The sequence below is a fragment of the Bos grunniens genome, chromosome 1, assembly GCF_055505025.1.
Source record: "Bos grunniens cultivar Pamir isolate PY7600 chromosome 1, Bosgru_T2T1.0, whole genome shotgun sequence".
NCBI classification, from domain to species: domain Eukaryota; kingdom Metazoa; phylum Chordata; class Mammalia; order Artiodactyla; family Bovidae; genus Bos; species Bos grunniens.
Genome location: NC_141165.1, coordinates 43987710 through 44014181, shown reverse-complemented (window position 1 = coordinate 44014181; position 26472 = coordinate 43987710). Strand labels below are relative to the sequence as shown.

Here is a 26472-nt window from a genome sequence, read left to right as displayed (position 1 = left end):
AGGGCAAAACTTAAACAGGTTCTACAACGTAAGGAATTCCATACTCTCTGGCCAAGTTAAATTTAATATATTTTTCTTTTAAAATTTAGCTTTATGAACTAGTCAGGAAAGACGAAATGCTAGTATTAATACTACAAAACTTTTGATAGTTTACTATCGATGTCTTCAAGCTGACAATTCTAATTACCAAATAGAGAAAACACTGCACAATATAGATACACTGTGCTGTTACTCGAGTAAAATGTCATTTTCTGTGTAATATAGTCATTTTATAAAATAATATTGAAACGTGCATTTAACAGTATCCAGGGTTCCATGATATTTTAATTTTAATATAATCTGATTAAAATTAGATAAAAGAATCTTCTGGAGAAGCAAGTTCTGGGCGAGTCCCATTTTGTCTGTTTACTATTACCGTAATTTACTTCTCCACACAAAGCAGAAACTGGAGAATCTGGCATTAGCTGCTCATTATATGTTGGGAACAAATTCAGTTCCTCAGGACACAAAAGCACATTGATGGATATTTTTATTCTACTCGGCAGAAATTGAAGACAGCATAGTTTTAGCTTTCAATTACTTCCCAAAGAAATACCAATGTTTTAACTTTGTAATGAGAACAAGAAAAACAGCATGTCCCAAAGTTCTTTAGCAGCATAATTTTATAGGTTACAAATAATAGTATATACTATTATTGAAAAATGTAAAAGAAATAGCATAATCTAGACATTTAGAATGAAAACTCAGAATTAAGATTGAAAACATATTGTGTTATAAAAAATCAAAGAGAGTTTCATCTAGTCTTCATTTTGCAGAAAACTTTTTAATACAGAAGACCTTACTTAGACCTTAACCCCATAGCAGTGGGGTTAATAATTTAGCCTTACACAAAAGGCAATTTCCTTTTCTGACAGTATCAGTCCTTTACCATCAGTAGAGCTTAAACTTAAAAACAAGTGTAATTAAGATCAAATTCTGTCCCAAATTCATGTAAATTAATCATACTTGGTCTTTTTCTATTAATGTGACATCTAGCTATAAATTACTGTAAATAAACAGATATGTGAAAGCAGAACCCCACCCCCCCAAAAAAATCAAAACAGTTGAAAGTGTTAGTTGATCAGTCGTGTCCTACTCTGCAATCCCATGGACTGCAGCCTGCCAGAATTCCTGTCCATGGAATTCTCCAGGCAAGAATACTGGAGAGGGTTGCCATTTCCTTCTCCAGAGGATAAGGATGTATACAAACAGACGAAGTATGTACTATATGTGATGTTTAATAATGAATTAAGTATTCATTCCTAAACAAAAGATATCTAGTACTACATTTTTTTCATGGGATGTTTAGGGTTTTAGGACATCTTTGGACTTCAAAAGACAGAAAGCCATGAACCCAGGGAGATTTCCTGCATCTAAGTCAGAGGGAAATGGGCACAGTCACAGCGGGCAGGAAGTAGATCCACAGCTGGGAGGTCAAAGACTCTGCCTTAACACTGACCAAGGACATACTGGGACAGGATTTAGCTCTTAATCATCCCAAGAAAAAGAAAAAAGCCACACCCTTTGTAGGAGGGGTCAAATACAAGACCAGTGGGATTCCAACTGCCTCCCCGTGTATGCTTTTAAAGAAGGTTACAAAGCTAACAGCTGTCTGGCCTTTGGCACTGACACAGGGGGGTGACAGGTAGGCATTAAAGAGAAGGGCAATTCTCCACAGTCAAGGGGTTTGAGAAAGGTCCATGCAGTGCTTCTTACCCTATCTGCTTCAATTTTGCCCCACCCTCCAGGTTCCTTAAACGTTTCTGTGCGGAAATTCTGACCATGGCTTTCCTTTTCTTTATCCATGCTTCTCAAGGAGGACACAACTAGCATTTGGGTGGGACAATTCACGCTTGTCTGGGGGCAGTCCTACTAACATATCTGGCACTTTCAGCCCCCATCTACCGATGCTAGTACAGTCCCAAGGTCACTGGAGCAAGCAAAAATACATTCTGAATGCCCCAAGGAGGCAAACACAACGAGCACCACCAGTTCAAAACCAATGCTACAAGCTCTAGTATCTCCTTTAAACCCACAGTGCCAAGAACGTACACGACTCAAATCTACATCTTGTGTCAAGATTTTCCTGGATTTCTAAACTCTTTCTCCTTTCAACTAGACACCTTCCCCTCATGCTCCACAGTTATTTTGCGCTTGCCCCAAATTGAATTCCCTTATCTCCCTCAATAAGCCTCAACCTGCTTTTCTTACACCCTGGCTAATAAAACCATCATTCAAGGTCTGGGAGGCAAACAAACCTCTTCCTCTTTCTCGACAAGTCCTCAGAATTGTAAGTTCTAAATATCCCTCAAGTCCTTTCTCTTAGGACTGCTATCAGATTCCCATCATCTCTGGCTGTGTTTAGCAATGGCCCCAAATTTTTCACCATCTTCACCTCCTCTCTAATGTAAACACTGTACTACTATCATCTCCCAGGCCACCAGTTCACTTCCCAACTTAACTGCTCTTTGTGCCCACCCAGCCTTCAGGAAACAGAAAAAGATCCTCAGCAGGAACACAAAAGCCTTCACCACCTTGTCTCATCTTCGCCTCTGATTCTCACCAGGGGCTCTAGGCCCACAAACTTTAGCTTGACCTAAATCTGCCCAACTGGGGGAAGCACCCTAGTCTAGGATGCCTCTGCACACACACTGGGGAAGCTCCACTGGCAACCGCTGACCAGTGAGAACCAAGAGCCACAGGGCAGATGCTTCCTAGCCGAAATGCTCTAGAACCCAGGCATCTGGCAGAATAAGAGGCTCCACATGTATTGACTGAAATGAACAATTCTTTATATAGAAAATTCAGTAGGAATATCCACTGACAAATGCATACACCCAGAATCAGAATGGTCTTGTCTGTTTTCATATAATGTCATCTTACATAGAAAGGCTTCTTGGTGACACTTACTGGCAAACAGTGAAGAACTCAAGGAATTTATAAGGAGGACCAGACATCACACTATTGAGTCAAATGCTGAGTATGCAGTGAGCTCAGTCTCCACTAAATATCCCATCACCTACAGCGACAATTTTTCATCAGGTAAAAGTAAAGCAATGAAGACAGTCTTGATTATGCCACACTTAATAATGCCACACAATCAGTAATCAGTTTAGACATTGTTCATTAGTTTAGTCAAGGAAAAAAATGAAAATTGTATGATTTCTTAAGACTGGAAACTCTTTCATGGGTAGCACACTGAGAGTCACTCTTGGAGCCCAAATGCTGAAAATTCAACAAGCAGGCATTACATAATGACATAAGTTTTGTAAATCTTCTGAGCACTTTGAATTTTAAAAAGGCCATATTTAAGCCTTCCCTGGTGGGTCCGGTGGCTACAATTCTGCATTCCCAATGCAGGGGGCCCACGTTCAATCCCTGGTCAGGGAACAAGAGTTCACATGCTGCAACTAAAGATCCCGAACGCCACAACTAAGACTCAGCACAGGTGAAGTTGCTCAGTCATGTTTGACTCCTTGCAATCCCATGGACTGTAGCCTACCAGGCTCCTCCGTCCATGGAATTTTCCGGCAAGAGTACTGGAGTGGGTTGCCGTTTCCTCCTCCAGGGGATCTTCTTGAACCAGGGATCAAAACCAGGTCTCCCACATTGCCAGCATATGCTTTACCATCTGAGCGATCAGGGACTCAGCACAGCCAGATAAAAAAATTAAAATAAAATTTAAAAAAAACACTGTATCTAAAATGAGTGTTTCAAACTTAAACAAACTTTTGTAATGTAAGTTATTATGATACAGACATAGGATTACCATGTAGAAGCTAATCATTCTTAGTTGAAATATAACAAGAGATTAAATTACACAGGTAGGCATCTCTCCAAACTAAAACACTGCATTTCAAATAAAAACAGAAAAAAAAAAAAATGTAAAGGATAAAGATGTTTCTTTTTTATCATTTAATGGAGGTTGAGATGTTTTTGTTTTAAAAATTAAAAATAGACAAAAAATGTCCAGAATAGCCTCTTAATTATAAGTTACTATCAAAATGAAAACATTTAGATAAAATCGTAAGAGATTTAAATTTTGTCAGGGAAATTAAAATAATAAAATGTTCATCTATAATTGAAATGAAATGACTTATTTCAGGGTTAACCAATTATGCTTTTTTTTTTTAATCTCCATTTTATAGCTAAGTTGGAGAGGTTCAGAAACCTTCTCAAGCCTAACCTACTACCTGCTGGGGACCAGGCTCTTTCTAAATCACGCTCTGATACATGAGCAGTGTGATCAAGGACCCAGAACATCCTCTGTTCAAGAACTTGCTGTTACTCAACAATCAGAATTGACTAGCAGCTTTCTCGAGAGCCATTGATAGGCTGTGAGAAGTGGACTCATGGCCACACAATTCAAAGAACAGTTCCAAAGAGGAGTAAAAATGTCCACCATGATTTTCAGAAAATAAATTCTAATTAAAATCATAACTTACATGTTATAGTTATCAAAACAGTAATAATTCTGTGTAGCAATATAACTAATATAGAGATTTACTGTCATAGTTAAACCAAAGTACAAGTTAAAATGAAAGAGACTCTTTGAAATCTGAACACCTGTCGAACCAGGACACACCATCTAAGGCTCTCCTTTTGTTCTCTTCACTAAAAGGAGAACGATTTTTCATTTCTCTTAACAAAATGGGCATTCTCTTAACAAGAATGGTGCCCCCCAAAAAAGCAATGGGCTGAACACAAGCAACGACTCAGGTTCTAAAGAGGACTTTTCAAGCTGCAGCACATGTCACCACCTGCACACCACAGGCCTTTCTTCTCTAAGGTTCAACGGGTCCTCTGAACATGAATTTTTAAGTATCCGTGTCAGACACAAGATTGCCAAGATCTTTTCTTGTGGCAGAATCTGGCTTCAGAAGTTGTGTAACTAGCATAAAATACTAGGAGCACTCACTGATCTGACCATGAATCCCATCTCTGCAGTAGCCCAAACTCACACACTAACCTGTTCATCACAGAATGTTCAATCTTGTAATTCCAAAGGAAAATCTATTATACCTGCACACAGAGATGGAGCCAGGAACACCTTCGCATTACCATCACTGCCTACCTGGCTCTGTCCTAAAGTGACAAATGAACAACGTCGAGATTCACCAAGGACATTCACGCCCTTGTGGCAGGTCCAGCCTTTGTGGGCCCTGAAGCCTATACAATTCGGAGGCCCTCTAAGAAGAAATCAGGCACTACAGCAAATATTTAAAAGACGCCCTTGCAAAGTAAGCAGACTTAAAGTTTAAGCTTCACAAGTTGAACGATAAACCTACCTTTGACTCAAATAAAAAACTGCCAATATTCAAGCCATTTTGACCACCCAAAACAGCAACTTTGCACCGCTCAATTTAGTGCACTGCTGCACAAGGCTCCAGTAGAACCATGTAGCTCCTCAGGGCAGAAGAGTTCACAACTGAGGTACAAACTGAGCTTCCTGCCCTCATTAAAAATGTAACAATAATGAAAGCTCTTCTAACAGTGCTTATGGAAAGTGAAACAAGGAAAACCTACAGAAATCATTATGGACACTATGACTGCACTTTAAAAATAATATATACATATCTTAACAAAGCAAGAGTGTGAAAATGTAAACAAATAATTTTTGTATTTAAATGTTATGATCGTGAGTTACTTTTTTCTTTTCCAACTAAATGTTGTTATATTACTGGCATAATTAAAAAGGGAAAATAAAAGGGATAAAGTAGGGAGAAAAACAAGGAATATGGAGACCTCAGATACAAACGTCTGCTGTGTCGATTTACTATACACTCAGCATCTATTTACACATCAGCAATTGAAACAGACCTTAAAATTTACTTCAAGGGACAAAGATAAAAGCCGATTGAACAAATGAGAGGCTTCACACCTCTCCTTTTTAGAGAACCCAGATGTTTGTTAGTAAGGAATATCTAAAGGCAAATGAAAGTGAACTTACTTTTTGCTTGCCTCACAGACATCTGTAATATTGGAGAAAAGATGGTGACTCTCGGTTTTGGTCATCGTATCACTCAGTGCTTTAGAATTTTTAAACATTCGTATCAAGATCTCCAAACTGAGTAAATATGAATGTTCAGAGGATATGACTTCAAAAATAGCCTGAAGAGGAGGAAGAAGAAATGAATTGTTAATTCTTTCAATTAAAGAATTTAAATCGAGCTCTCATAATTCTGCTGTAGGAATAACAGTATTTTTAAAAATGCAAAACTGTAAGTATTAAAAAAAAAAAAAAGTACATTACCAAACTACTGTCTTTATACAAGGCACATATATATACCCAAATTTTGAGAAGCACAGTCACTGCCTAGAGTGTAAATAGGAAAATATGAAAGCACTTGGCATCCTGAGGTCATGTTTTGCCAGAGGGCAGAATCTCCGGGAGGAAGCTAGGGCAGGTCGTAAAACCTCAGGGTGACATTCATTAACCTTTGGGGTCATCTCCTCCAGCCCTGATTTCAAAGCAAGCTGTTCTGGGACAGTGAAGATTTATGGACCTCCCTTGGGATTCAGAGACAATTTCTCACAAATCCATTTCTTCCCTCCCCTGTGGGTCCTTTCTCTCCCTGTGTTTTAATTCAACTAATTTGTAGTTAATATGAGCAAATATTCTGGGTGTATTAAAGAGCATGACTGGACCTACCCTCAAAAGGTTCTTATCAGCCACAGGAATTCTTTTATATAAACTCATACAATCGAAAGTAATTCTGTCCAATAAGCCACTCTTTCTGCCCTCTTCAGTGTCTCAAGAAGGAGTGAAGGACCCTCAGCAGAAACTCTTGGTGTCAGGCATACAGTGGTGGTTCACCTGATAGGCCTTCATTAACGATGAAAAGCTAACCCACATATGTGGAGAGATACCAACGCCCTGTGTAAGGAATTCATCTCGGGCCTTAACAAAATCAGATTCTCCTAGAATGGCCAGGCAGAGAGAATTCCTCCTCAGGGAGGGGTGAACATCCTTGCAATTCCCATCCTTCCTGGAGATCTTCCCTAATAACAGAGCCATCATCACCTTGGCCTCCAGGGCTCCTCCCCTTAGGGCTTGGCCCAGAGGGACCCAGAAGAGTCTCCTTATAAGAACTAATGCTCCAGCTGAGGTCAGGTGGGAGCAGGCAGGTGGATGCCCCGCTGCTGGTGGGTGGGCCATACTCTGTAAATCTGTAAATACTCTGTAACTCTGTAAATCAGGTTAGTGGTGCTAATCTCATTGTCCACCTCTATTCTTAGCATCCATAATCATTTAGGTAAGTCTTACTTCAACCTGCTGATCTAACATTGGTTGTGTTCCAGGGACTTTAAGTGATATAACCATCCAATGATTATGTCATTAGATGTAAAGACAAGGACGTTAATAAGAGTTTCATTTAACTTGTATCTTGTGTGATTCTACTCAATTAATAAAATTATCCCCAGGAAATGTAATACAGACTAAAGAAAGTTCACTCTTCCTGACCAAAAATAATGGATTTCAGGTTGTTGATGGATATGGTGCCTTGGAATGATTAAAAACATTTCAAAGTAGGGGCTTTTGTAATCAAATCCAAAATGTGAAGATTCAAACAAAATGATATGATAAACTATACAGAATCGATCACAGGAAAACATGAGTATGTGGTAGTTTAATATACTACATTTAATGTAATAATTTAAAACATCCTGCAATAGAAACATCAACTACTTAAAGGCAAATCACATTAGATCTGTTAAATATCAGTATAAGAACAGAAATAAATCATAATTAGATTTGCTGCTATCATTACCTTTTTATATCACAAATCTGAATAAATATTCTCAAAATGTAAGGGAAATGGAATAGATCTAAAAGAAAAGAAATATTCTAATGGGATCAGGACCCTGGAGAAGCTCTTGAGCTGTTTATGTCACAATGTTAACAGTAAAAAAAAAAAAAAAAATACCGCCTACCATCCATCATTAGGAGAACATATTTTCTTTATAAGTATTTATAGAATGGAATACTATATAGTAGTTTGAATAAATGACCTAGGTTAATATGTCTTTACATGGATAAATCTTAAAAACAATGTTAAATGTAAAAAGCAGTCAACCAAAACATACGTTCAGAATCATATCATCTACCTACATCTTAACAGGCACATACAAACATATGTACATAAATAGATGTAATACATGAACAGATGGATACACATAGATCCATAATTATAGTCGTCTCTAGGGAGGAGAGGAAAGGAATGAAAGGAGGAGAATGTAAGACTTCTATTTTATTGAGAGTCATATTTTCTTTAGAAAAATTAGAAAAATTATAAATGTAATAATTTTTAAAATTCTCTGTGATGTATACAGCAATGTTATACACTATTCTGATTTTTTTTTAATAGTCCTATAATTCACCCTTATATTTTTGTGTTATTGCAAGCCAATGAAATAAGAAAGGGGTACTTCATGTCCTCTATGGAACTTATTTATATGCATATATATGGCTAAGCTTATTTATCTCCAAGCTCATATGCATAAGACAGAAAGAAAGTGCTTTGAGAACTTCAAAATATTATTACAATGAGCAATTTTCTTAAGCTGCATTTACTAAATTTCAAGTTATGAAACTATTGCTATCTGTTCTATTTTTTATTAAGCAAACGTGTTTTGGTATAATTTTAGATTTCTAGAAATCTTGCAAAGAGGGTTCAGAGTTTTTCCACTATCGTCCTTTTTCAGTTCCAGAATCTAATCAATGTCTTTTCCGTTTTTCAACATATTTCTTCCAATGTAAATATTATACCTGGACTAGGTGCTTTGTTAAGTTAAAATGACATTTTGTTTTTAGTTTTTGTTTGCTTAATTGCTCAGTCATGTCCAACTTTTTGCAGTCCCATAGACTGCAGGGTCCTCTGTTCATGGGACTCTCTAGGAAAGAATACTGGAGTGGGGAGCCATTCCCTTCTCCAGGGGATCTTCCTGACCCAGCAATTGAACCTGGGTCTCCTGCATTGCAGGCAGGTTCTTTACAGTCTGAACCACCAGGGACTAGGTGCTTTGTTAAATTAAAATGACACTGGGATATTTTAAATTTTCTTTTCTGGGAGCTTACATGTAATTTTATTTGACAATAATCACATAACCTTTTTGTAAAAAAAAGAAAAGAAAATGAATACGCTGTCAGAGGAAAATGCTCAACAAAACAGGTACCCCTGAGAATCCTAAAGAATCTGCTTGGTAGAAAATATACCTTTTGAAACTTCCCTGGTGGTCCAGTAAGACTCTGTGCTCCCAATTCAGGGGACCCGGGTTCAGTTCCTGGTTAGGGGACTTGATCCCACAAGCTGCAACTAAGATCCAGCACAGCCAAATAAATTAATTAAATTTCAAAAAAAAAAAATACCTCTTGTCGCTTTCTTTCCTCCTGGCTAACTGTTTGAGATAATCCATTTCTTTTCACCTAGAGCAAAAAGCAAAATAAAGTTGAGCTCATTTACTTTCATAAACAACTTATTTATTATGTAAGGCATAATTTTATGCCCTTCAAATATGAATTAACTGCAAAATGCTGAATTCAGTACATAATAATTTTGAGTCTCATATCCCTCAGATGACATTTAATCACATTAATAAATTAGCATAGTACAACATTAAAGGAATTAAAAGTGTCTAGAACACTACCCAATGGGTTTGAGTTAATTTGTTCTGGTCTTAGTTCTGGCTATTCCTAAAGTACTTATGGAATTAATCTCCCAATTCATAAGAAGTCCCTGATAATAAAAGAAAGGAAGCCACTGCCTAAGTTTACTGCTTAGAAATGCTGGTCAGTGATATAGTGTCCTTATTACATTGACAGTGTAATTTTAAAACTATGTGAACCCTCTGTGAAAACAGAGACTCAACGGAACACCAATGCTCTTTATAAAAACCCAATCAAACAAGAAAACACAGTCCTCTTGGCCCAATTTCAACAGGTTTTGGGGCGTATTTAATTTTGACAAATAAAGATGTTAATCTGATATTCTTTGATGAAGCAAGAGTACCTGCAAGAGCCAAGAATGCCAGTACCATACCTGGAATAATGCAGTTGTGTCCCTCGTTGAATTCCGAAGTCCTTATCTCAACTGTTATACATTTCTACTTGATTACTGCAGTTCCTACCAAAATTCAGTCTCTAACTCAGAACAGAGGTTGAATTATGAACCCCATGAAGGCAGGACCTGGAGTCTGTTCTAATATACCTGGCCCTGAGTCCAGCACGTGAAAGACATTCATGTTTTTCAGTTAAAGTTTAATTAACGAAAAGTAAGGCATGTACACAATACCAACCAATTAGATCTTGCACTTAACAGAAGAGCAGCAAAAAAGGAGAATGTCCTCCCCTTGTGTGAAAAAGCAATAGCAATAAAATGCAACAGAGGTCTTCAAACGTTTTGCTATCTACTTCCTAAAAAAACTAAAAAACCATGTTTCCTTAGACCCATTTTATGTTGACATTTCAAATTTTCATCCAAAATTTAAAGAATCTTAAAGACATATCTTCCTCTTGATTGTAAATCTAGATATTTTAACCATGTGCTATCATATTCTTTTAAATGGGTCGCCAAGAGTCAGACACGACTAAGCGACTTCACTTTCACTTTTCACTTTGATGCATTGGAGAGGGAAATGGCAACCCACTCCAGTATTCTTGCCTGGAGAATCCCAGGGACGGTGGAGCCTGAGACCCCATAGGCTGTCGTCTATGGGGTCGCACAGAGTCGGACACGACTGAAGCGACAGCAGCAGCAGCAGCAGTGGAATATAAAAACCATGATGACAATATCCACCATCATCCATTTAAAACATATGGAGATTTTACATTATTCTTCTTTCTCCTTGAAAACCCATTTCTATGTCAATTTTCCCTCCAAATTTCCTGATGTAATTCTGTGTCAGAGCATTTAATTAGTCACTTTAGCATATTTAGGGCATAGGTTTTTACATTTAATTTTCTAAAATTTCTTGTGATCAATGAGCTTTAAGTATAAAGACTCTTCTAGATTGTATAATCACTACAAACACCATTAATAATCCATAATCAAAATGATGCAATTATTTCCAATTTCAATGCATTAAGCACTAAAAGTAAAATTTTACTAAGAATGCAACTCTGAGTGAGACAGGGATAGGGGTGTATGGTGGCTTCATTAAAGGAGGTTTTGCTGAAACCAATATTTCAAATTGACCCCATTTTATTTTGTGCTGTGATTTAACATGCTGACACAGGGCATCAAACACCAAAGTAAGATTTGAGATGGGCTTTCTTTAGAAAAATGGCAAAAGGGGTAACTGAGAAAACTGGAATTTGGACAACAAAATCTGGTGTAACACTTTAACTGCAGACACACTCTCAGTTTTACAGAAAAGAATGCCTAGGAATTGAGGATCTGGAAAATGGTCCCCTTAAAACTATTCCTGCCCACCTCGCCTGGTCTTGCTGAATGCAGGTGTGTGATGTGTACCGCAGTGTGAAGACTACTGGTATACAGTTCTTTACATGGTGGGGTCAGGGAAATAAAGACAACTATATGTTACTGCCTTCAATCTGGTTGTTAGAAAAGATTATAGAGAGTAGTACAATAGAGTAGAAAGAGTCCTAAGTCAATAGTAAAATCAACAATCATTTACTGACTGCCAGGAAATACGCCAAGTATTTTATATCCCTGTGATCACTGAATCCTCAGAAAAACTCTAAAAAGCCAATACTATTCTTATGCCCATTTCCCAGACAGTAATAACAACAAGGATTCCAGATCACATAGCTAACAGATAAGAAGGCCAGGATCCTCATCCAGGTGTACCAACTCAAGGGCTCCTGCTCTTAATCATGATTTTATCAGGGATAGGGGACCCCCAGTTTTCCATGAAGGCACCTTACTTCTAAGGTTGGGTGATTGTCACTAATGATGATCCCTTCTAATGCCAGGTCTGCACCAAGTCTCCATATGTTTGTTGTCATTGCACATATCACGGAATGTTCTCAGCCGTATCTACCATGCTGACACTGGGTCAGCCTGTCAGCAAGAATTCACGGTTAAAAAGACTTCTTCATACATTTTAATAAGGGAGGAGACTGGCCAAAAGAATGAAACCGTTCAGAGCTGCTCCCATTTGGTTAACGTTGAGCAGGAATTTCACAGGATTTCCTGCCTGACTCAAAGCCCAGCAGATCAATATCCTGGCGCTGTGCCCACAGTCTTGGCAGGTGATGTCACCAGCAAGAATTTCCACGCCACCAGCATCTCCATCCACAGCTACTACTGAGTTCAAACCCGGAAATCTTAAGGGGAAGAAAGTAAAGCATGTGGGCTTAGAGACCTACCCAGATACAGCTAGGTCACTGAGGGATTAAGAATACCTCTACCTATCAAAAAGAAAAAAAAAAAAAAAAAAGAAATCCCCAGCTAAAGTAGTTGTCCTTCTGAGGGAGAAGAGAGAAGGTAGTTTTGAAAAAGGCAAAACACTCATAGATAGAATCTTTCACCAACACTAATAAAAAATGATCAACATTCCTTTAACCAAGAAGTCATCAACTAGAAACGAGTAGCCCATACAGAACTGATCGATAAAGAAAACAAAAGGTTCTAGAAAGTACATTCTTGGGTTATAATTAAGAAAACTGACACATTCAAGGATCCAGAAGGCCAGGTCTGGAGTTATGACAAGCCAGCTCCACTTGGCTGACTGCCAGACCACGGCTTGGGGCCCGGCTGGACAGGTTCTTCTCCGGAGCCAAGAGGAAGCTTTTTGTCCACCTGAGATCTTCCATATGCAACTCTAAATTACACAGTACCTGAGAGCAGGTGCCTGGAGGCAGAAGATCAAGAGTGGGCAAGAGGATTTCAGAGACTGAAGAATGTGGAAAACGAAACCGGAAAAAGAAGGGGAGAGGGGATATATAAGAGGGCCCCACAGAGACTGGCAGAAGACAGGCAGGAGAAAACTGGGGAGAATGAAAACATAGAGCAAAATGTCAAGTGGAAAGAAACAAGGAAAGAAGGGGAGGAAGGGAGAGAGGGAAACAAGGAGAAAGACTGTGTGCAACGATTTTAATAGTATGTATCTCTGGAAATTTTCTATTCAAAACCAATGACCTATTGCTAAACCGAAATAAAAATCACTGGTAAGCCCAGGCTTTTCTTTTGCACAAGCACACAAATATCTGTGTAAAACATATGTTTACAATAATATCTACAGTTTTTACATTTACATGTTTTCTGCAGTTTGCACACTTTTGCTAAGAGAATTAAAATATCAACTTTATCACAATTCTCCAAGTGTTCTCCTTGTTTTCACGTGTGGAAAAGATAATACACCAGCTTCCAAAATGGGATTCCTATTCTGTCATCTAAAACGAAATAAACTAAATCATACAGGCTCTTTTTTAAAACTTTTTACATATGTATCTTGTGGCGGCTCCAGCCCAGCACAAACAGGAACACACTGACTGCCAAGCAACAAGCCCTTACAACTGTCTTCTGACCTCACTAGAACTTGCTCATTGCTTTATTTTTCCTATTTAACTATATCATCAATAAGTACAGTTACAAATGTAGTTGAATGAAACATTAAGTACTATACTCAGTTTGAGGTTCTTGGTTTTGTACAATCCAACTAATTCACAAAACTGTTCAAATCTTGCCATGGCAGATTCTATACTCTTAGGAGAACATGTGAATATATGTTAATATCTATTTGACATATACGACATATATTCAAATAAAAGTGGATAAAAATTAATTCAAATAAAACAAAACTGTAGCCCACAACTACAGTTCTGACATATGTTAAAAAATATGAACATATATTATGTGACTTGTCAAGGCAGTGAATGCAGGGAACTAACTAATCTCATAATAGTTCTAAATTAATAATTATAAATTATATTTTTACTGCTGTAATTGGTATTAAAATTCTCCACCTATGATTTTTTGTAATCAACATATTTTCCATGTTCAAAAGAGACAAAAATTAATGATTGCCTAAAACTAATAAAGAACAGTAGGAGATACTTCTCCAATGGATATACTGTCTAACTGGCCCCAAGATACAGTTTTTGAAATTTAAGGTAAACTCCCCAAAGGATAGATCCAAAAGTTACTCCACCTAAAACTGATGCCAAGTTACTCTGAGAAAGACAAATATCATATGATATGACTTATATGTAGAATCTACAAAAATTACATAAATGAACTTATTTACAAAATAGAAACAGATTCACAGACATAGAAAGCAAATTTATGGCTACCAAATGGGAAAGGAAAAGGAGAGATAAATAAGGAATTTGTGATTAACAGGTGCACACTTCAACACAGAAAACAGATAAACAGCAAGGACCTGATATATAGCACAGGGAACTATACTCAGTACTTTATAATAACCTATATGGGAAAAGAATCTAAAAAGGAATAGATATATGTACATGTACAACTGAATCACTTTGCTCTACACCTGAAACATGACATTGTAAATTAACCATGCTTCATTTTTTTATGATTAAAAAAATTAATAAAATGGATTCTAATTTCCTTCATGATCTTTTGCAAGTCTGAGCTTGTTAGATGACTATCTCATGAAGGAACAAGTAGGCTTTAGGCAGTAATTCCACTTCTGCACTCATCACAGCTACAGGTGATTTCACCTTGTGAAAAACTGTCTTAAGAAAACCTAGGCAATGTTCCTTGGCCTCTGACGCCATTGACTACAGTAGGTAGTAAAAGCCAGGTTCTCTAAGTCTCTAAAAGAATCCTGAGGTTGCCATGTATAACTAAGCCTATCTACAGGATAGAGCCTGCCCTGTAACTGTGTACAGAGCCAAGAGGAATTACCCCAGTCTCTAGGCTGATGGGATCATTTTCTATGGGGTAAACAGGGATATGACCTCAGGCCCTCTATGACTTGACGTTGTTTCTATATAGATAAGATGGGTGCACATTCTTTCTCTTTTTCCCACCAGCCAAAGAAACCAGAATAGGAGGGCCTGCAAAAGACTGACCAACCAAAGAGGCTCAGAAAAGTAGTCAATTAAAAATGAGATCAGATATTTATAATCCAAGTTCACTCAGGCTCCATAAAGCACTGATGTCCACTGAATACCCACTGGAGCTAAGACCTTCAAACTTAAGAGTTATCCATTCGCTGAAAACCAGCTGGTTTATTCATGCCTCCTGGTGACTTGCTATTCATGGGCTTCTATTCTGGAGAGTTCAAGTGGGAAGAGAATGAATTGCAAAGTAAAATTATACCACTAGACACAATCACTCCTAGGTCTTTTCTACAGACTTAATACAAATTGAACAGTCCCGGAATTTCCAATGAGTTACGAGTTCTTTCACTTCAACAACATAGAACAGCAGCTCTTTGAGAATATGCTTGAAGTTCCTAAAATGAAAAATCTGCCGAGAGCCTGAAACCGTCTTCTGAAAATAGCCCCCGCAGGTTGTCTCAGGCCCTGCCGCGTCCACTGAGAAATCACTGAGACACTGTCCACCTAAGTCACAAGCTGCTGCAGAACACCCATACCAAGGGCCAGAAATCCAGATGATCAAAGATGAGATAACTGAGGTCAAGATGGGGACGGTGCCATATTTTTAAGGAGAAACAGATACACAGATCACTATTTTTTAGAATAATGAGAGGTAGAAGACAATGGCCCATTTAATAAAATCATATGCTTAATTTAAAAAGATCTCCAGTGACATGCCAGGGATCTCATCATTTGTTCAAAACACCAGAGTGCCTCTCTCATCTACTGCTGTTAAAACAGTAAAATTCTATAATCTTAAAACTATAAATTCTATAAACTTAAAACTGAAAATTCTATAATCCTCACCAAAATTCTTGAATCTCAAGAAACAGCAAGCTCGCCAGCCTCCCAAAGGTAACTTCGGGTCTGCTAAAACTGTGGCAAACTCAGATAAGGCAAGGCAGGGCTCGGGGCTTTGACCCTGCAATGGCCTGTGTCACCCTCTATAGTCAGAGCCAGCATTCCTGACTGAGTCCCAGCTACTTCAATACAGATATGAGGCAGACAGTACAGACCACAAACAGCAAGGTCATTAAATAAACTGCTGTGCCTTGTAGAATTTAGGAGACAAGAGTACATGTGTTACTTTGTAGCCAGCCCCTGTAAACCAGCATCCTTTATTTAGCCAGGACCTGATTCAGAGTTCTGCTGGTTCCTCTTGTATTTCTCCAACTACTGATGTATCCAATGCTTACCATGCACCAGGCATGTTCTTTCCATGCATCTAAACCTTCTAACAATTCCACAAGGTATTACTACTGCTGTTTCACAAATAAGAAAACAGAGACAAAGGCAAGTTAAGTCATCGTGAGCCCTAATAAGTGGGCAAGCTGGTATTCAACTCAGGCGTGCCTGCTGCCCACAAGGACTAACTTCTTTACACTAACTTCTCACACTTCTGAATTTCTTCGAGGTGTGTGTGACCCGCAGCTACCCTTCCTTTAAACTAAGGTCCCCCCCTTGGATACCTCAGAAACTGCCTCCCCAAATGAATTCTCAGCTCTTGCTCCAGAGACAGCTAAGCTGTTGGCAGGGTGCCTGGCAATTTAACTTGTTGATTAGTCCTGACAGCCGTGGAATCTCCACAAATTCCTCTACTTGCGGCTCTCAATACCATTCACTCCTCTGTGCGCTACTGAGCCTGGACCCAGGTGGACTCAATCTCTATCCCCCAGTGAGAGAGAAACCCACTTCTGCTTTTTCTATCAGCAACCAAGGGGAGAAAATGAGATCAGGACATACATGAAAAGCTAATGTCACAGAAGTAAGATAAAAAGGAAAACTGGTTTTAGGGGGAAAAGGCAATTCTATAAAATTATTTCATAAAAGGTGAGCAGTTTTTAAAACTGGAATATTTAATAAAATACTGAGGAAGAGACCAGACTAATAATGGTGGTGAACAGTGGAGGGAGTTGGGAATGGCGGTAAAACCATAGCAACTTTCAGTCTTATTGTGTTCAGTTTTGTAATAAGGTGAATGCACCTGCATTACCTTTGTAATTTAAAAATGACTATTTCAAAGAACTTAATTTAAATTTTGTATTAAGAACAAACTAATGACTAACTAAGGGGAATTGGTTAAAAGAACCAAACATTAAAAAAAAAAAAAAAATCTACCTATTTGATGAAAAATAAATATGGGCTTTACAAAGGTTGTTATGGAAGAAAGTTTAATGACATGAAAAGTCATTCACAGCGTTGTTAAGAGAAAAAAAATGGGTTAAAAAACAGCAGGTTTATTGATGAGCAAATATTTACAACATTATTAAAGGGAAAATATGAGCAAAAAGACAATATTATTTTATTCATTTTTGCTTAAAGGAAGAGGAAAATTCTAAATACAGATTAAGGGGAAAAAAAGTCTGAAAAGTTATATACCAAAATATCCACAGTGACTACACGGGAAGGATTTCAAACAATTTTTATTTTCTTTTTATCTATTGGTAGTTTTTAATTTTTCATTAATAAACATCTCTTAGCTTTGGAATTAAAGCATCGCTTTTAATAAAAACTAAGTTTCAAAGTCTTCTCTCAAAAAAAGAAACAAAGCAAGTAGGGTAGGCAAATGGAACTGTTTAGAGATGCCAACAATACCTGCATTTCTTAGTTGCTGCCCACAGGAAAGCTCATGAGAGGTAACCATTCACAGATAAAAGTAGCTAAGATAAAGGCAGGCAATGAGAAAGGTTTCAGTCAAGCCCAAACCAGGCAGTGGCTTATGAGGCAGTGTTGACAATGAGTGATGACAGGCAGGTGCGCAGATGGGCGAACAGAGGAGGACAGAGCTAGAGGTGCATAACTGACAGTGAAGCCGATGACACGTGGCGAAGGCATGAGTCAGGAAGGGGCTGACGAAGGCAGAACAGGTCTGAGCGCTCTTCTTGCAGAAAAGGACACCTGTTTATAAAGGAGGTGCCAACATCTTTGTTGCCATTCTGTTTTTGCTTGTTATTTTTGTCAAGTGGCAGATGGATAGGAATGATCACCTCCAAACAGTAAACTCCTTAGAACAACACTGACACTGAAGTTAGTTTTCTAGATTTGCAATACAATCTAAACTTGAGCAAAACTGGTTTCAGAAAAGTGGGTACTAAAGTGAACTGATGTTTTACATGCAATGTTCAAAGCACGCCAGATCCCAGTGGACAGGAATTACCTTATATGGAGGAGATCTGAGAAACAGGCATAGAATTACCAATATTCTCCCATTTACCTATATTTCAAGTTTCATTTTCAATTCAATTATTCAAGCAATTATTTTATACTTCTATTGTTTTTATTTTTGACTCTTCACCCATCTAGCCCATCTAGATTTAGTCATAATCTTTAGAGAGCACTTTCCTGACCTTTACTGCTTTCCATGACCTCTATCTGTGTCACTCATTTCTGCATTTTGCCCTAAATTCTTTCAAAAACATCACTTAGACCTTTCATTTCTATTGTCTCCTAAACCAGCTTCTAAGTTCCCATGGAGTAGGTACTGGCTTTAGGTTTGTTTTGTTTGCCCCATTCATCCCGATGCAGTGGAATACACATGAATTTTGGAGTCAGATACTGGCGTTTCCAAACTACAAACTTATAATCACTTAGTGAATGGCAAAACACAGCCCCAAAATTTCTGATTGTCATCTACGTCAGGGTAACAAAACAGAAAGGACAGGACAGAAAATACCATAGTGCACTGTGTGTATTAAGGGTAACTTCTACTTTGTGAAGCTTTTGTTTGACATACACAGACACGTGCACCCATGAACACACATACTAGGTGATAAGTAAAATGTATTTCTCATTATGTTAAGCTACCGATATAGACCATGGTTGCAGGATAACTCCACCATGTGTAAATTCCCAGTAGATATGTCAGTCATGTCACTTTACACTCTCATTCACATGTAAAAGGAAAGCTGTAGTGCTCAGAGATTCTGCAGAAGCAGCAGCCCAAGTGGCCAGATTTCTCATCATGTGGGAGGTCAAAACAGATTGGAACAGGGCTGGTTAAGCACCTGATCAAATAACAGTAAATGTTTAAATGACCTATTTAAGTGGGGGAGGGGGGAGGGGCAGGATTAGTGTCTAAGTCTATATGATTCTCTCTTAAGAAACTCAACAGGTAGCTATCCATGGAAGCTGAAAGAGTAACATGAGGAGGGCCAGGACATGCTAGGTAATCTCAAGTCTAAGTTACAAGAAGTCAGAAACTGTGTGTGTGCAGGAGCTTTCAGGAGAGCACACAGACCAGGCGAAAAGGGAAAATAAGAAGACAGCCAACAGGCCACTTCTGAGATGAAGTCACGTTATTAGCCAGGTACCCACCTGATGGAAATGCGGTTTCTGCTCTTTCAGGGCCCTAGGTACATGTCCGTTATTTAGACAAACTTGAAAGGCTCTGCTCCAGGTAACCTCAAGACCATAAGAAAAACAGTAGGAGAGTAACCATATTTGTCATCTCAGAGTCTCAGCTGCCTCAATATATGGTGGAGAAACAGCAGTCACCCTCATGGTATTGTCACAAGGATGATATAAGCTGAGTGAAATGACCTAGTTCAACCCCCGGAGCACGGTATCCTCTGCAAATACTGGGTTAATACTTCACCTACATGTAAAAAAATTAATATCATGATGATCCAATGACAGGTCCCAGAGCTACAGCCACCCTGCAAGTCAGCCTCTACACTGACTGTTCACACTGAGACCAGCGGAGTATGAGTTTAGCAGACAGCAGCCATAAACCTTTGTATATCACTACCAGAAGCAGGGTTTCCTGCTGCCCCAAATGGGTACTGTTCCATTTTTATTATTGCAGTCAGATGAGTAGTAGAGTTTATCTCCTACACCAAAGGGGAAAATAATCTTCAATTTCCTTTCACTGGCAATAATACTTCCTTCTGCAGAAGCTGTCCACTGGCTATATAGTCCTTATGCCCCCAAATAACAGATATATAGGTAACAAATGCCAAAATGATCCTAAGACAGAAGAGTACAGATTAATCATGCAGAAAATCAACAGGCTTTAAGTATTCTGGATAAATCAAACAAATTTAGAAACAAACTTTTAAGCACTAGCTCCATATTTATAGATTCAGTAGTAATTTCAATGACGACAATTTCTCTATTCAATCATCTTGGAGACAAATGGCTCTGTGGATGTGGAATGGCCCCATCACTGGACCAAGAGAAGAGACACCAGAAGGGGACATCTTAAGGTCAAGAGGGCAAACACAAGAGTCTGATGGATGATTTCCACAAGCCCAAGCTTAGTACTATAGAGCTCTTCCCCGTAGTTATTCAGAACTCCTCAAGCAACTGAGCTGGGACTTTCCCTGGTGGTCCAGTGGTTAAGAATCCACCTTGCGATGCAGGGAACATGAGTTCAATTCCTGGTCGGGGAACTAAGATCCTATATGCCATGGAGCAACTAAGCCCAAGCACCACAACCACTGAACTGGCATACCACAACTAGAGTTCATGAGCCTCAATGAAAGATCCCACGTGCTGCAACTGAGACTAAATGCAAATTAACACATAAAAAAGTAAAAGTAACTGAGCCTTCTTTCCTTTTACTCTAATTACACTGTATTCCTATAGACCCCTATTGTTCTTAAATGCATCCCACCCGCCTCCCGAAAAGAAATTATCAAGTGGAGGACAAGGCTGTAATTTAATTTGATTTCATAGTGTGCAAACACCTAACATAGGTAGTTTTAAACTATGAACATACCAAATTTCCTAATGTATCAAAGACATTTATTAAATCCAGGATGTAGCCAAGCAAATGTCAAGAACTTTTCTTTTAAAATAAAAATTAAAAACAGTCTTCCACATAGTCCCTAAATAGGAAACTTTCTGGCTATTTTAACTGCTGGGTAACTTTCTGTTATTTTCACTTATGGGATTAGGTTTTGTCTTCATTCATTCACTCATAAATTCATCACAGATTTACTGCAAGCCTACTGTAATTCAGGCACTGTTTCATGTGTTAGGGATAAAATAGAGAATATAACAGATAAAAATCTGCCTTCATGGAGTTTTTATTTCGGTGGGAAAATATGGACAATTAATAAGAAAAGTAAATCACATAGTATGTTAGAGGGGTGTCAGGAAGAGGATAAGAAAAGTTAAGGAGGTGGTAGTGAAAGAGTCATGTGTAAGTTGAGGAGACAGCAAGTGCAAAGGTCCTGAGGCAGAGTGCACCTCGCCCTGGAGGAACATCAGTATAACTGAGCAACAAGCAAGACAGAAGCAAGAGAGGAGTTCAGAAGAGTAACCAGGGGCCGACACACAGTCTCACCAGCCTCTGTAAGGCTTGGTCTTTAGTTTGAGTGGAGTTAAGAAATCACTTAGCACTTCAGAAAAAACATGATAACTTAGTACACTGTAACAGGATCACAAATCAACAATATAATTATATAGCTGCTGTTTGGAGAAGAGACCTATAGGCACAGAGGCAGATGCAGGGAGCTGAGCTGGGAAGCACAGGGGACAATGCCCCTCCATGCTGACAGAATGGCAGCAGCAAAGCAGCTCTATTCTGAAGGTACAGGCAACAGGCTTTGCACCAAATTGGAAGTAGGTTATGGGAGACAGAGAAATGTGAGGAATGGCTCCAAGGGTTTTAATCTTCAAGACTGGAAAATGCAGTCATTATTTGCTGAGGAAAAGAAGAGATTGTGAGAGAAGCTGATTTGAGTGGGAGAGAAGGGAGTGATCAGAAGTCACCTTTTGGACAGGTTAACTTTGAGATGCTGGCTGCTGCTGCTACGTCGCCTCAGTCATGTCCAACTCTATGTGACCCCATAGACGGCAGCCCGCCAGGCTCCTCTGTCCCTGGGATTCTCCAAGCAAGAACACTGGAGTGGGTTGCCATTTCCTTCTCCAATGCATGAAAGCGAAAAGTGAAAGTGAAGCTGCTCAGTCGTACCCACTCTTAGCAACCCCATGGACTGCAGCCTACCAGGCTCCTTTGTCCATGAGATTTTCCAGGCAAGAGTACTGGAGTGGGGTGCCATTGCCTTCTCCTGAGATGCTGGCTAGATACCAGAAATGAAGTTGGAGATCCTTGTGTGATGCTCAAGGAAAGGTCCAGTCTACAGATAGAAACCTAGAGATCATCAGATGCAGATGATGTATTTAAAGCCACAAAACTAGAAGCAATCAACCTGGGAGTGCAGATCAGGGAGGAGCCCCAAAGATGGAGCCTTCGGACTCCCGTCAGTTAGTGACTGGAAGAATAAGAAGTACTCACAAGGAGATCAAGAAGCTCCAGGTGCACTGACTTGATCTCAAATCCCCTGACCCTCTATCACCTCAAAGGGTCTGTGTACGTGATGTTTCCCTGCCTGGGACTCCTCCACCCTGCACCCACCCCCTCCAACAACAACTCTGCCCTGACATTTATCTTGCAGCTGATCAGATGGCAGCTTTCGTCACCTTCTTTGCCACCTTCCCTTGACTGACAGCAATGTGCCCAAACAGATGCCCTTCCCCACAGGATCTCAGAGCAGCACAAGCACAGCCTTCATGGCAGTCACACAGCAATTCTGCATGTATTTATGGGATTATTTGGTGTCTGTCTTACCAGTTAGGGTGTCTGCAAGGACAGGAAAGCAGGTGGGGTCTATTTGTACTCCATCACCAGTGTCTAGAATAGGGCCCTCCATAAAGAATAGGGGAATGAAGGAATCCTTGATCAACATCTCTCTCATCAATTTTCTGTTAAATGAAATAAGACCCTCTTTGTGTGGGTCCCAGGTCAAGGTTTTCAGTTGAAACATCTTTTGTACTTACGCCAACCAAAATAAAATTCCCTTGTGCTCATGTCCTCCCACTTTCTTGGAGCACCTGTCTCTTCTGCCCCCTACCTCCCCTTGGGGCCTCAGGGATACACACCCATATTTTCACAACCCATTGTTCTCCCCAGAGAATAAATATTGGCACATAAATTAGAGTACTTATTTGCCCTTACTTACTAAGCTCAAGCCAGAATATTTATTTTTATTCTCAATCTCTATATATTTCCAAAAAGGGTTATATAGTTCAAGTTCCACCATCACTATTATTGAGAAAAAATACCATTTCTAATAGTGATATGAACAACATGAAATGCACTGAGCTATACTGATGTGTCCCCAGTATTTGGAGATAAAAGAAAAAACACTCCCAAACTGGAACTGAAAAAAAAAAATTATAAACACACACTTCAAATATATATGTGTGTACATTTTTCTAAAGAGAAGGTCTGTGGCTCATAGCTTTTACCAGATTCTCAAAGCAGATAACAGCTCCCTAGAAAAGAACGATGACAAAGTGCACTTCCATCCTACAGACTAACACTGAGACTAGAAAGAACACTGAAATCATCATGTATAGACATGAAATAATTAAGAACAAGTTTTAATATCTGCACAGGCTTCCTTGGTGACTCAGTGGTAAAGAACCCACCTGCCAACGCAGGAGACTTGAGAGACATGGGTTTGATCCCTGGGTTGGGAAGGTCCCCTGGAGTAGTAAATGGCAACCCACTCCAGTATCCTTGCCAGTAAAACCCCATGGACAGAGGAGCCTGGTAGGCTACACAGTCTATGGGGTCGCAAAGAGTCAGACACAATTTAGTGACTAAACAACAGCAACAATATCTGCACAGTATATTATTTATGTAAATGCATATATTCTTTATTTCTTCTCCTTACATGTATATACATGGATTTTGAGAGGAGTGTTACCAAATTGAGAAGAAATTTCTCTCCCTAGAGAGAAAGGGAAAGACTGGGATTGAAGATATGATCAAGAGAGACTTTGGTCTTATCTGAAATGATTTAATTTTTTTTTTTCATGGAGAATGTGTTAAGCATTGCTTATATAGTCAAAATTAGCTTTCAAACATGTTAAGGGAATACCTTAATTTAATTGTACTCAAATGGCAAGAGAGTAACAGAGCTCTGTCCTTGCCTCAGACTAAGCAGACCCCAGCTCCAGCCCTCTTGGCTGGACCAGGATCTCTGCTGGAGGTCTCAGGTCATGCCCACATAGACCTCCAGTTCTGTTTATAAAGATACAAACACTCCAAGAGACCTATTGTCCAACTTAAAAGCTTGCACCAGTACACACCTAAAGCCCTGACTGTTTACATGGTGAGTACTGAAAGTAAGCCAGATGTGAAAAATGAGAATTTTTTTTCTATTTTTTTTAAACATAAAAGATAGATATGATAAAAGACATTAATCACCATTTAAGGTAAAAAAAATAATTTTATGAGGCTGCTGTTGCAAAAATGTAAATGGAAAACTCTATGACTAAAGAGATTATTTTAAGCAGCAAGTCACTGAACAACTGAAAATTAATTCAGACAAGTGTGAAAATGTAAGGGGAAACGATGAAAATTTCAATGACCTCTAAATACTTTAAGCATTTCTGCAAACAGAAGGATATTCAGGTTTATTACATCTGCTGAGCACTGATTTTCAGTAGAAAACAGTCTGTCTTTTACAATAAACATAGTATAAATTCTAAAAGAATAAGTCCCACCAGATGGAACTGCTAAGACTCCAAAGTGTGTTATAAGTATAATGAAATTATACTTATAATCAAATAGCCAGTTTTCAAATCATCCTTTCTAGTTCAGCAGTTCCAGAAAATCATCCAGAGCAAACTATGTGTGTCTTAGGAGCGAAGTCCAGTACTCAAGAGATCAAAGTCCTAATTCTGGTTACAAACCTAGTTGGCCACACTAGGGACAGCCGAAGACATACCTCACAGAACACGTACAGAAGCAGTTACAGAATAAAGTGTTTAAAATTTCTGAGCACACTGAAAAAATATGCAAAGCGAGCAGGATTACTGAGAAGTCGCCTGTCAGCAAGTCCAAAGGAATAGTCCAGTAAGAGGGTGACTGTATGAGGCATGTATCTGGTGACTGCATTTGGTATTGAGCCCAAGTAGAGTTCTTGCCTCTGGAGCCTGAACACCCTTGTCAAAGGTACCTGGCGTGTCAAGGCTATGGGAATTACACAAACACTCCATGGCAAACAAATGGGGTCAGGGCAAGTGTGGCTTTGGGACTGTCACCAAACTTAACAAATACTAGTTTCGCAACTGTCATTTTTTCAATCTAATGCATAGTACCTGAAAGGGGGAAGGGTCGAGTTATGACAAAAGGCAAAAAAAAACACCAGGCAAGGTTTATTTTTTATTTTCTGTAATACTGTAAAGCCTTCCGGGATCCTATGAAAGGATAAAACTTATTAAAAACCGGAAGCTCTCTGCAGGGGGTGCTCAGCTGCTATGCACCTGGCACTAACTGCTACAGGTATGTAGTGTTCTATCCCATACCAGTAACACAATCAATATTTTTCTTCAAACCCACAAGCCCAGAAATCCAAGCACTGTGCTCTTAGTCCCCACAATGCCAGTTTAGGTGAGTTGTTGAGTAAATCACCTGTGGATGGCAGGTTCCTTTGTCTCTGGGCACAGATCTCCAGAGGACAGAAAATTAGTTTTTCAAATTGAAACTTCAAGTTTCATTTCAAACCAAGAAAAACCTGAAAACCACGATCATTTAAGTTATTTTGCATACATTAGTGTTCCCCAAGACCTGAAGTGAAAGTGAAGTCACTCAGTCATGTCTGACTCTTTGCGATCCCATGAACGGTAGCCTAACAGGTTCCTCCATCCATGGGATTTTCCAGGCAAGAATACTGGAGTGCGTTGCCATTTCCTTCTCCAGATCTTTCCGACCCAGGGGTTGAACCCTGATCTTCCACATTGTAGGCAGACACTTTACCATCTGAGCCACCAGGGAAGCTCAAAGAGCAGCAAAAAGTTATGTTCCCTGGAATAATGAAGAAATCCTGTATTTCCAGTGAAGAAAAGATTGATGTACTCTGACAATCAAGTAAAGGAAAATAAGTCTGGCACCATCTGATGACATTAAGGAGCCCAGGCTGTGTTCCTGACACGGGAGAAAACCCCACTTCTACGTGGAGGGGACCTGCCAACAAAGCCACATTGATACACACATTCACCAAGTCACTGTAATCCAATCAGGGAAGCCCGAGGCAACCTAAACTTTCTCTACTATGTTAAGGCCCAATTAAAAGCCTCTCTTACTCATTCCTAGGTGACGACAACACTCCAGTTAAAACTGTCGCAACACCTTACACGGAGAACCACCTCTTGCCTATGTGGTTGTCCAATGAAACTGAAGGAGACACATTTGTTTATAACAAATGCACTAAGGCAAATTTCACACAGACTGAAGGTTTCAACACCTTACAAAACAAACAGAAGTGACTGCAAATTGCTGCTCTTTTAAAGTCTCCCACACACTGGATGCTTCTTACAGTTAACTGATAAGACAAGTTTCATCATCTCAGGAGGCAGTCAGGAGTTGGCAACAGAGATAA

General features: G+C 39.1%; 1 protein-coding gene across 4 annotated transcripts in view; it reads right to left on the bottom strand.

The window, feature by feature from the left end:
• ARHGEF26 (Rho guanine nucleotide exchange factor 26) overlaps positions 1 to 26472 on the bottom strand; it is a 137970-nt gene that overhangs the window by 99747 nt on the left and 11751 nt on the right. For 3 of the 4 annotated variants that reach the window (XM_086317564.1, XM_086317571.1, XM_086317577.1), the window contains exons 5-6: positions 9410 to 9466; positions 5990 to 6150 (exon numbers count right to left, since the gene is read on the bottom strand). In XM_086317564.1, coding sequence (XP_086173690.1) covers positions 5990 to 6150; positions 9410 to 9466 — 218 coding nt within the window. Of the gene's footprint in view, positions 1 to 5989; positions 6151 to 9409; positions 9467 to 17779; positions 17972 to 26472 lie in introns of those variants that run through there. The other variant, XM_086317578.1, reaches the window with a different exon arrangement.